This window comes from Gavialis gangeticus, unplaced genomic scaffold, assembly GCF_001723915.1.
Source record: "Gavialis gangeticus isolate Ggan-Ray unplaced genomic scaffold, GavGan_comp1, whole genome shotgun sequence".
Lineage (NCBI taxonomy): Eukaryota > Metazoa > Chordata > Crocodylia > Gavialidae > Gavialis > Gavialis gangeticus.
Genome location: NW_017729032.1, coordinates 209,378,493 through 209,390,239, shown reverse-complemented (window position 1 = coordinate 209,390,239; position 11,747 = coordinate 209,378,493). Strand labels below are relative to the sequence as shown.

General features: G+C 41.9%; 1 protein-coding gene across 1 annotated transcript in view; it reads left to right on the top strand.

The window, feature by feature from the left end:
• Positions 1-891: 891 nt before the first annotated feature.
• LOC109302322 (interferon-induced GTP-binding protein Mx1-like) overlaps positions 892-11,747 on the top strand; it is a gene marked incomplete at its 5' end in the record, with an annotated part of 41,757 nt that continues 30,901 nt past the window's right edge. Inside the window, 8 exon segments of the mRNA XM_019523882.1 lie at positions 892-1,210; positions 1,213-1,253; positions 5,051-5,243; positions 6,535-6,669; positions 7,521-7,675; positions 9,339-9,477; positions 10,072-10,270; positions 10,856-10,934. Of these exon segments, the coding sequence (XP_019379427.1) occupies positions 892-1,210; positions 1,213-1,253; positions 5,051-5,243; positions 6,535-6,669; positions 7,521-7,675; positions 9,339-9,477; positions 10,072-10,270; positions 10,856-10,934 (1,260 nt within the window).

Sequence of the window (11,747 nt, the reverse complement as noted above, 5' to 3'; positions counted from 1 at the left end):
AGCTGCTGGTCACATGTAGACACCTGTGCATGCTACATTGCCGTAGCAATGTAGCATCATGTGTAGATGCATCCTATTTATAGCTAATGCTAAATTGTGTTTTGTCTTATTTTTCTGCTTGCATGAATTTCAGTATTTGATATAAATGTATTTTTGTATTTTTATTACATGGCTGGGATTAAGCAATATGTTGACAATTAAGATCAATGTTAGCCTCAGGCAGTACTGTTGCTACATCCAAGGAATAATCACTGAGAATTTGTATGGCTGTGCATATTGGCTGCATAGGTGAGCTGAGGTCCATCCACAAATATACAATGGGGAAGGCTGGTGGCCAGCCTGCCCCTGGAAACAGTCTAATCAAAGACTGGTATTTCTCACATTTGAAGAAAGTAAGTGAGAGACCATACATCACTGGGATAATTGATAGCTAAGGATAGATAGATCAGAGGTGCACTGGTGCAGGTGCAGCTGCAGCCCTCTGATTCCTTATCCATGCAAAGTTTAAAAACAACTTTCTGACAGTGGGAGAAGCATTTCTAGTCATTAAAAGGAAGTGGTATTATCTGACTAGCTCTGCACACTGATGAAGTACAAATAGCCATTTGTTTTCATTGATACAGCCTACTGATCTGATTTGATAAGGGACAAGACAGCTTGAGTATTTGGGAAACAAATGATAGGATAGTTTTGAATTTCACCATTGCTGTTACTGCTGGACGTTGGATCCACTCATGATAATATAAGGATAATAATAAGAGTATTATTTCAGAAGCAGTAAGGAAGAGCTGTTTGACCAGGCCTTAATCACTATTCTGTGAAAAATTTATACACAAGACCCGTGGTTGCTATACACAAGACCCGTGGTTGCTATACACCTTCATCTAACAAAGGAAAAGAAGCAGCCAGGGAGCGTGCAATTGCTCACAGCCAGCAACGGAAGAACAGTCAACTACTGGACTCTTTGGAAACAGTCCATCAAAAAAAACTTTTCCAATAGTATTCCAAACCCCGTCAAATAAGGGTTTTACAGCACAGTCCCCATCACAGCTCCAAGCAGCTTCCGCACTTACACTCTCAAGATCTCCCATAGCAGTAGCCTCACCGCTCTCAACAACTACACCACCTCCAGAGAGAAATAAGAGTATTCAGCAAGGGCTGGCTACAGTGCACCATATCAAATCTGAGAAAAGGGGAGATCAGAGAGAGAAATGCAGCAAGGGGAAATCTACCCTTCCAAAGAAATGAATACGGTAAGTCAAATATCTTGCACCTGTGTGGAACTGACAGATTCTCTGGGATGAATGCTCAGATACTGTAATTTAGAGCCAGATTTTGAATGGCTGGCTTTATTTTTGCGGATAGAATTTGCAGATACAAATCAAGTATGTTTCTCTCTTTTTGAGTGCAAACCTGGGCAAGGATCCTTCAAACAATTGTATGTGTAGCCCAGGTACACCCAAGGGTGTGCCCTGTTGTCAACTGGGTGGGATAGGTGGACAGACAATAGTGCTATGAGAGGGAGGCTCTCATTTGGGTTCAGATCCCTCTATCCTCAGTAGAGCCAGGCCAAGCAAATGTTACTTAGCTATATACAGTTTATTGATTTGTAATATAAATATAAAATACACCTGAAAATAAATATTTACAAAGGATAGACAATAAAGAATACTCTAAAATAGTTGATGGTCTGGGAACTGATTGTCCTCTGGGGTGTCACACCCAGCACCACCACCTGATAGGGAAACCCTATAACCAACAAGCAAGGTGAGTCCCATAGTCACCCCAGTGGGAGGAGTGATAGATCCTGAAACAGGTAAGCATGGATAGGTTAAGGCATCACTTCAATAAACATATACAGGCAACCCAGCAGATAAGCACAAGTAAGTCAGGTAACAATGCAGTAGGCACATACAGACAACAAAGCAAATAAACACAGGTAAGTCAAGGTACCATTTCAGTAAGCATACACAGGCAGCACCCAGGTAACTCAATATGAACATCTTAGAGAATACCCATAATTATATTAACATCAACATTATATCAATCACAAAATATGAGGCGCATTCAATATCCCACAGGGTGTCCCGTGGAGCCCCTCTCTTTCGAGTCCAGGCTTGGGCTCACCCCCCAGTAGAGGAGAAGGAAGGCTCCAGAATCTCCCTTCCCTCTGACAGCACCAGGCCTTCCTCCCACAACCCAGGACCCTGTATAACTAGCTCCCGCAGGGGCCCCTCCCAGGGCGCTGCCCCTGTGGGACCCACTCCCCAGCAACTCCCACTCCCACTCTCCAGAGCAGTGAGGGTCGTCCCCTGGATGTCGGCTCCCTGTGGCCTCTCCCCAGGATCGCCTCCTGCTCCTCTTGTGGCCAGGCATCCCACTCTGGGTACTCGGGCCAAGCTGTGCTGCCTCCTCCGGCTATCCAGCCTTGCACCAGGGGTTGTCCTCTCTCTGTGGCCCTGTGCACCGAGGGCTCTGTTGGCTACGCCAAGCAGCGCTGCCACTGGCTCCAGTCATCTGGCCTCACACCGGGGCTTCCCCAGGCCCCGCTCTGGGCACTGAGGGCTCTTTTAGATATGCTGAGCAATGCTGTTGGCTCCAGCTGCCCAGCCTCATGCTGGGATGCCAGGCCCAAACCGCCTTAAGCAGCTCCTAGGGCTGAGGCTCCATGCACCAGTCCGTGCACCACAAGGTAGTGCAAGTGGTCTTGAACCACTTGCAGGGCTAAGGCTCCATGCACCAGGTTGTGCACCGCAGGAACCTCCTGCTGCTTGAATCTCCGAGCAGCGTCTTCAGGGGTTCTGGGCGATTGCCCACTGGGCAGCTCTCCCCAACTCTTTGGGACCCCGCTCTTCTTAAGTCCCTTGATGCGTCTGCCCTGCATGCCACGCGTGCTGTCCTTTTATTCTCTCCAGAGGCTCTGCCCCCAAAGTCCGCCGGACCTGCAAGGTGCAGTTCTCAATCAGGCCCAGGGCTCTTCTCCCTTTCCCCCACCCCTGGAAGGGGCAGAGCAGCCTCTCCTCCATTGCCTCCTGATTGGTGGGAAAGTCCCACCAATGGCTCAAAGCTCTTTTGAGCCAGCAAGCCAGGCTGCTACCAGCATGCCTGCCATATATGCATGCTTAATTTTACCCGTCTGAGTAAATTCCATTAACTGCTTTATCGTTCTGTATGTGCACACATCTAAGCACATGTGTAAATACTGTATTTACATGAATCCAAAATTTAACATGGGAGAAACCACTCATCTTGGATTCTTGGATTCAAGTACAAGGTTGCAGGGGAACAAGCAGCTGCTGTGGTCCCAGCCCCAGCCCCAAACCAGGATTGGGATTGAGGCTACAGCTGCTATGCTCCAACAACACTGCCACCCCACTCCAGTCTGGGGCACAGAGCGTATGGTTGCTCCAGTCCTAGCCCAACCCAGTAGCAGTGCTGGCAGTGGCAGCTTCAGTCCAGGTTCAGGGGCCCAGCCAGAGTTGTTACCTCCACAGCATCTGGCCAGAGCAACCACATGCTGCATGCCCCAAGCTGGAGCACTGGTTACCTGAAGTAGTACTTAAGCATTTATGACCAAATCCGATTTCACCTTTACACACCTGAATACCACAGAAGTGGCTTTTTTTATACATATGCAGATTTTAGATCCTACTTGCATCTGTGGCAGAATAGATCATTCAGCTACACATTCATAACTGTACTTTAAATGCCAAGATTTGTAGTTTCAGAAAGACATGATTGCTTACTGTAGGACCCTAAAGAACGGGAGAGTGCCTGGCTACCTTTTAGCCCAATGGTCTAGTGCAGTGATACTCAACCCCTGGCCTGTGGGCCAGATCCAGCCCCTGGCACTGGGTCATCCGGTCCACACAGCTCCCCAGAAAACTATGGGGAGCACCATAGGCCATAGCCCTGCATGTTAGATCTGGTGCACAGGGAGGCTTAGAGCCCAAGCCCAGCATGCAGGATTCAGGCTAGGGCAGTGTGAGGCCCCCAGAGCCTGATCCTGGCTGAGGGGGCAGCACAGGGCATAAACCAGCCCACAGACCAACCCTGCACCATTCATTTGGCCCCCAGGGCCAAAACTGTGAGCACCACTGGCCTAGTGCTTATAGACCTTGCACAGGGACTAGGAGACAGATGTTCTAGGCCTCCTGCTTTTCTGGCATCAAGCACTTGCTGGTCATGGTTTTTGTGGCATTACAGTTTCAGGAACTTATGCACAAGTACATACTTCCCAAGCAAACCTCTTTCACCTCAGAGCCCACATGACTGTACTGGGGCCTTCTAAGCATGCTCAGAAGGGAACCACAGGACAAGTGCAGCTTTGTAGGTGAAAACAGACTCTAAAATCTGCATAAATGCTAAAAGTGGCCCTTTAGCACATAAAGGTGAAACTGCGTGTGTTTTACAATGTAGAACGTATCACAAAGTGCTTGTATCTTACATGTAGGTGCATCTATACAAAATGTTGCTGTGCAGTTGGCTAATTAACTGTGCAGTAAACATCTCAGGGTCTATAAAATAGGGCACCGCTATTACGGCCCACAAAATTAATGAGCTCCATGTCATGGTAGTACTTGCAAATATAAGTACTACCCAGCTGCGGAGTTTTTGTGTGCTGCAGAGCACGTGTAGACACTGCTCCATCCAGCTGGGGCACAGGGTGCTTCAGGGTAAGGCTAGCCAGCAGACAGCCCCCACACTGAAGCACCCTTTTGCCTAAGTTAGCCACTCTACAGAATATAGAGCCCAGTCAGAGCAGCCTTGGGCAAGTAGATTGAGACACCATGTCTCCTGCCAGCCTGGGCTGCTACACACGAATAAACTCTGGAGCAATGCGCTATGGAGATTTTTGCTCCTGAGTGCATGTTCAAATAGTGCTCCTAGGAGCAAAATACTCCAGAGCAATAAGCTATGGAGTTTATTTGTGCACATTAATCACACTTGTACACGTGCCCACAAAGCTGTATGCACAAAGCTGCTGACAGATGTGATTTAACCTTTAACTTCACTTATGTTCTTATGCACTAATTAACTAAAACAGCAGAGACCAGAGAACACCTTGTATAACCAATTTGAGATGAGGATCCGTCCCTGCATTGATCTCATTGACTCTCTCAGAGCACTCGGAGTAGAAAAGGAACTCGCTTTGCCAGCCATTGCTGTGATTGGAGACCAAAGCTCTGGAAAAAGCTCAGTCCTAGAAGCACTGTCTGGTGTTGCTCTTCCTAGGGGCAGTGGTAAGAAATACCTCATGGCTTTCCATCTCTGAAGTCTCTGATAATTGCTGGACAGGTTTGTTTCTCTTTGGAAATGGCATACTTGTGAAGCTAATTTATACCTTTACCATCCCATCATATGGAAAACATCATTACAAATAGAGCTGTGCAGAAAACAGAATTTCTGATTCACAGGAAATTCATCAGTTTTGGTATGTGAGCTCATTCTAAATTCACCAAATCTTAGACTTTATCATGAAACATATTTTTTAAAGAAGAAAGGTTGGGGAAGGAAGTTAAACAAAACACTTAGTTTCAAACAAATTGATGCATTTTGTTCTGTTTACAAAAGTGAACATAAACATTGACCAAAATTGAAAATGAACATTGAAATTAAAAGGTGTAAATTGTTTCAGTTTGTATACACCTTTTGGCAAAATAAACATGTTCTTTTTGCATTTTTTTAATCAGAAATTTCTGATGAAAACCATTCTGTCAGAAAATTTATGATCAGCTGTACTTAAGACCATGAATCCAAGCTGTCATTCAAAGTACACTTTTTCAGATAGGCAGGAAACAGGTAGAGTTCTGATAAGTAAAAAAGTATTGGCAGTTCCAAAGGATGCTCATCATAATTCTTTGTATATAAGAGTAGGATTTGGAAACTCCAAACTAGCTGAAAAATACATAACTTCTTAGACATCACTTGGTCTTTATCATGTTTGCCATAGCATAGTTTTTCTGCTAGCATTATACTTGACCACACAACCCAAGAATAATTTTAGGGAAATATTCTTAATTCAGATAATACAAACATTTAGATGACTGCAAGATGTAAAGGGGACTTTGATGTTCAGTAGTGTTTTCATAGCCCTACTATGTGTATGATTCTATTCTGATCCAGTTTTTAAACACCTGTTTCAAATGTGTATGGCATCTGTAGTACACAGGCTTTAAACATATCTTTTCTTTTCAGAAATATTGCTAGTTTCAAAGGTATTGTCCATATTACGAAATTTGAAATATCTTTCAAATAAATATCACCTTCAAAATAGAAGAAATGATTTTGGTATTACCACTCCAAATAGGATGTCTTCTCTTTTCATTGATCCATCAATATGCAACATATTTTTCCAGCTTTCATATATGGCACTGAAAAAGCTCTGTGAACAGCTATGAAGCTTTAAAGAGGGGCAGCTATGAAGCTTATGCATACTACAGGAAGAGTTATATTCTGTGGTGTTCTCTGTATGTATTAAAAGCAGCAAGTATGATCTCTAACATAATTAATTCTACCTCTGAACTTCTATAGGTATTGTTACCAGATGTCCTTTAGAACTTAAACTTAGAAAAGCACCTGAACAGGTGTGGAAAGGGAATATTAGTTACCAGGGTATGGAGGAGAAACTCGAGAATCCTATGCAGGTGGAGAAAGCAATAAGAAAAGGTATGTTCAATTTGTTCCATTCTGATTCCATTGTATGTCTTTATTTTATTTCTATGTTGTCCCCCACTAAATAGCCTCAGAACAGCTGACAATAAAAAAGCCATAAAAACAGATAAAATAGTACAGGCAACCCCTGCTTAATGCTATTTTGCTATAACACTCATTTTAAATTGATACCTGATTTCACTTAGCACTCAGCAAGTTTTGTTATAATGCTCACGGTCGCCCCGACCCAACAGGTGAACATTATGTAAAGTGCCATGAGTTACAACAGGGGCCTGCTTGTCTGTCAGTGCCTGCTAAATGCTCATGGGATGGAATGAACAAAAGTTAGGCATCACTGCTCTAAACAATATGCTCAACCTACAGAAGATACAAAGTATGCGACTACTCTCCCATCCTCATACAGATCTAACTCAATATCTCTCACTTGAGATTGGTCATAACTATACTCAGTCTGTATTTATATGTATATTCTTTGATTATTTCAAGAAACAGTGAAAAAATGATGAAGTCAGAAAAACCAATAACATATCCAAAAGTTTTTTCCAACTTATAAAATAGGTGTAAAAAAATACTTATCTGCCTCCCAATGCTGTCAGCAAGTAACTAATGCTTGCAAAAACATTTTGAAGATGAGCAAAGATTTGTGTGAATACTTAAAGCCAAATCCTACTTGAAGTCAACCCTATGAGATTTGCCATGAACAGATCTCCAGGCAGGATTTGCTTCCAAATGCCTTCTTAAAAGAAAACCTGGGACAATATGTGTTTGTTATGCTCAACTCTGAAATTCCTTAAGATGAGTTTCTAAACTCTGTTTTTGTTGCTTTGTTCTTTTCCCCTTTGTAGCCCAGAATACAATAGCTGGTGAAGGAGTCGGTATTAGCCAAGAATTAATTTCCCTAGAGATCAGTTCCCCAACTGTTCCAGATCTGACCCTTATTGACTTGCCCGGGATTGTTAGAGTGGCTGTGGGGAATCAGCCTACTGACATTGGAGAACAGGTAAAGCACATACATGTTCTTCTCTGGGAATCAGTTTGAGCTGTAGAGGTCCCATGCATGAGTTGCCTTAAACAGGAGGCTTTGCTGGAGGATGCAGATAGTACTATACGGCATAGTTAATTATTTACAGACTAATAAAGAGCTAGTGAACATACAGAATGGTTACTGGAGACAGAAAATGCTGGAAAGATTGCACTGTAGTACTGAGATACCCAAATCACTTCAGGTACAGGCAGAATGGAGGTCAGTACAGGTTAATTTATCCTATTTCTCTAACTAATTTAAAGCTAGCTTGGGCTTTTTTCACTACACTGCAGCATGGAATACATGTTGGTCAAACCTGTCAATGAAATTCAGCCAAAGGACAGCTTATACCTTAAGAAACATCTTCCTTGTGTATTTATTACATGCTCTGATACTCATTTGAGGAGCAAGAAAATGATAGATTTGTTTCATTACTGACTGAGGCATCTTCCAGTGCTTCCTCAAATAGTGGTTCAGATTCTAACTTCAAAAGAGTCCTCATGTATTTATATAGTAGTACAAATGAGAGCAGAATTTGACCCATTTTCAGTTTTTTTCTGAACCCTAGAGAATATTTTGTGAAGTGAAAAAAGATAATGCTTAACAAAGAGACTGACAATTTTCCTTAGTTAATTTTAGGAGAAAAGGTAACAGGAACTAATTTGTGTAAAACAAAACGAATTATACCACAAGATCAACACTAGTTGTTATGTAGCCCTACTGTTAATAACAGCTGAGGGCAGGATGGTGATGTACATTATACACCTCCATAACATGGCAAAAAGTAGGCAAAGATTAATATATTTTTTAATGAGAAGGTTTAGGAGTAGATACTGCAACATTAAAGAAAACGCAGGTGCGATTTCTTTATCAATCAAGAATTCAGGGTAGCAGTCATATTATTCTATGATAAATTTGCCATAGTAATTTTAAGACTACTTATTGCATCCACAATAAATTTGTTAGTGTGATGACACCTACACATTTCCATTGTCCTTGAGTGCCTTCATTCTCCAAAAAAAAAAAAAAGGTAGGTAGAGCTTTTTACTTTCAGGATGTGCAAGAAAATGGGGTTGAAGGGAAATATAAAAGACAAGGAAAAGAGTTACCAAAGCACAGAGTAAGCAATTAACTTAATTAACTACATACAAGTAGATCTGTGTGAACCTTTGTCAACATACAACACATTGACGTAACGTGAAATGAAGTCACCCAAATATCACGTAAAATTTTTTTTATAACTTTCTCATGAAAATGCAAAGCAAAGACATAGTGCTTTCATCTGATGGACGTGCTTTCTAGATTTATACTTTTAGTCTGACAAATTAGCATCAGATCTTAAATCTAACTTGTATATTGTTTCTGGTTATGCATTTTAATAATGGAAATGGTTGTCTTATACAACTGCCACTTCTGAGAGTAAAATATATGTAATATTTTCAGCATCAAATAGATCGTTTACCCAGGCTGACATTTCACAAAGCTGATGAGACAGCAATCTGTCCTCATATATCCATAGTGTGTATGACAGTCCATCTTGTCAGCAGAAGAAGTGACTGGTTATCCCCTGGAAATCATCATATGCTATATGATAACATTAACCATTATTTCATTTCTTTCTTATTATACTTTATTGCAGATCAAAACCCTAATTAAAAAATACATTGTTAAACAAGAAACCATCAATCTGGTGGTGATATCCAGTAATGTGGATCTTGCAACAACAGAGGCACTGAAAATGGCTCAAGAGGTAGATCCTAAGGGGGAAAGAACTCTAGGTATGTTATAATTTCAAAAATGCAACTTAGGAAAGAAGTACGTTATATTTCATGGAGTCCTCTCGTCCTTTCCATCATGTCTCAATCTCAATTCACTATACGAGAAAAAGAATAACCTATAGAAAATAGTATCAGTTTTGCAAACAGATAAAAGGTACGTCATAGGGACGGAACGTGAGATTTGTATTACTTTTTACAATGTACATTAAGTTTAATAATGCAAATCCATATCACTTAGAAACATTTTAGAAAAGGGAAAAATGTTACCACAGGAAGACAGGAAAAGTCACTTCAGAAGGACTTTAGAATATGCTGTATTGTTCTAACTTGCACTTAGCTTGGATTCTTGTATTGAGTACTTGTACAGTTTCACAGACATGATGGAGGGGTTTTTTTAACCCAAAAGCTTGTCTCCAACTCATCCAACTATTCAAGCTGAGGCAATAATAGCTGTTACCTCACCTAACCAACCTCCCCTCTTTCACATCCCCAGACCATCATGGCTTCAACAATACTGCAACTAAATACCTTGATAGATTTTCTCCATCTGTAATGTCTATGCTTCTCTAATGTTGTCATCATATTCGTTCACAGGGATCCTAACAAAACCTGATTTGTTGGACAAAGGAACAGAGAACGCTGTGGTTGATATAGTACAAAACCGTGTCATCCTGCTGAGAAAGGGTTACATGATGGTTAAATGTCGTGGGCAGCAAGACATACAGAACAACATGACCCTGGCTTCTGCAGTTCAGGAAGAGAGAAAGTTCTTCAAGGATCACAAATATTTTGGGTACTTTAACAACAAATGGCCTGATCTTTAAGTTGGTGGCAAGATGCAGACTGATTTGAGTGAGACTTCATTGGGGCCCATAATAAGCATTATACTTATCTTCCATTTTTATGTAGGATTGTTTTCCAGTGTGAGAGAGTCTGCACATCACATATTTTTTCTTAAACTGATCTACTTTTGAAGTTAAAGGTTAAGCTCCAATCTAGAAAAGAACATTTTGACTTTTAAGGACTTAAGTAGAACCAATGAAGTCAGGCTGAGCATGTACTTAAATTGTTTTGCTGAATTCAAAACAGTTCCTATCCCCTGGAAAGTATAACAAGACTTGCAGAAAAAGTATGGTCAGCTATTTCAGAAGAATACCATCCTCTACAGTAATTAATACATCAAAAGAAGGTGGAAGTCTCTTTATTTAAGTACATGTATGTAAATGTTTTTGGAAGGATGCTTCTAGAATATTGTTAGCATTCCCCAGCTTGATCAAAAGAAACAATCAACCCTTTTTATGTTTCAGAACTGTGCGAAAAAGACAATGCTCACTTTTTCTGCAAAAACAAATTTTGTCTATTCTTTACTCTTTTTCAGAGTTCTTCTGAAGGAAAAAAGGGCTACTATCCCCCTTTTGGCTGAGAAACTTACAAAAGAACTGGTGATTCACATCAGTGTAAGCTAAAACAGAAACTTTAGGCTTTTACATTGCTGACCATTAAAAACCTAAGAGTTGATGTCATAACTTGGAGGACAAGGCTTGTTGAAAATACTTCTGTAACTAGCTTTTAACTAACCTGACTTGATGACAGTTAGGAAGTTTATCGAGCCTTTTACTGGGGATAAGGAGACCTGTAGTCTGCTCTCAGCTTTGCCATTAACTCAGGGTTGTCCAAGTGGCAGCCGAGAGGACACATGCAGCCCACAAAGGGTTAATGTTCAGCCCCCAGGTTTCTACCCAGCTGCTGCCCCCACTTATCTCTCTAAATGATGCTGCAGCTGGGTCTCTAGGCTCATACACCCCTCCCCACCACCAACTTTCACTTCCTGTTCCTGCCCCAGGGTCAGAGTGGCCCAGTCCAGTGGTGCAGCAGCAGTATGCGTGGCAGTAGACCACACGAATGGTGCATACAGCATGTGGCCCAGGGGCCACAGCTTGCATTCGTGCAGCTCCCAGGGTCTGGGGCCTGTGCAGTGTGCAGTCTGAAGACACCTTGATTTTAGGCAGCCCTGCCTTCAGTTTATGTGCTGACAATGGACATATCGCTCAATCTTTTTCTGATTCAACCCTCTCTCCTTTAAAGCAGGGATGATGATTGTGGAGTGGTCATAGAGTCCCAGTCCTCCACACTCACTACAGAGGACTAAAGGGAAATACTAGTGAGACAATAAACCAGGTTGGACAGCTCCTCTGGGGCACAGAAAAGAGTGGGGGAAGGAGGGGCAGATTATGACCCAGCCTACAGCTAGTCTAGGGCTGTGCAAAATA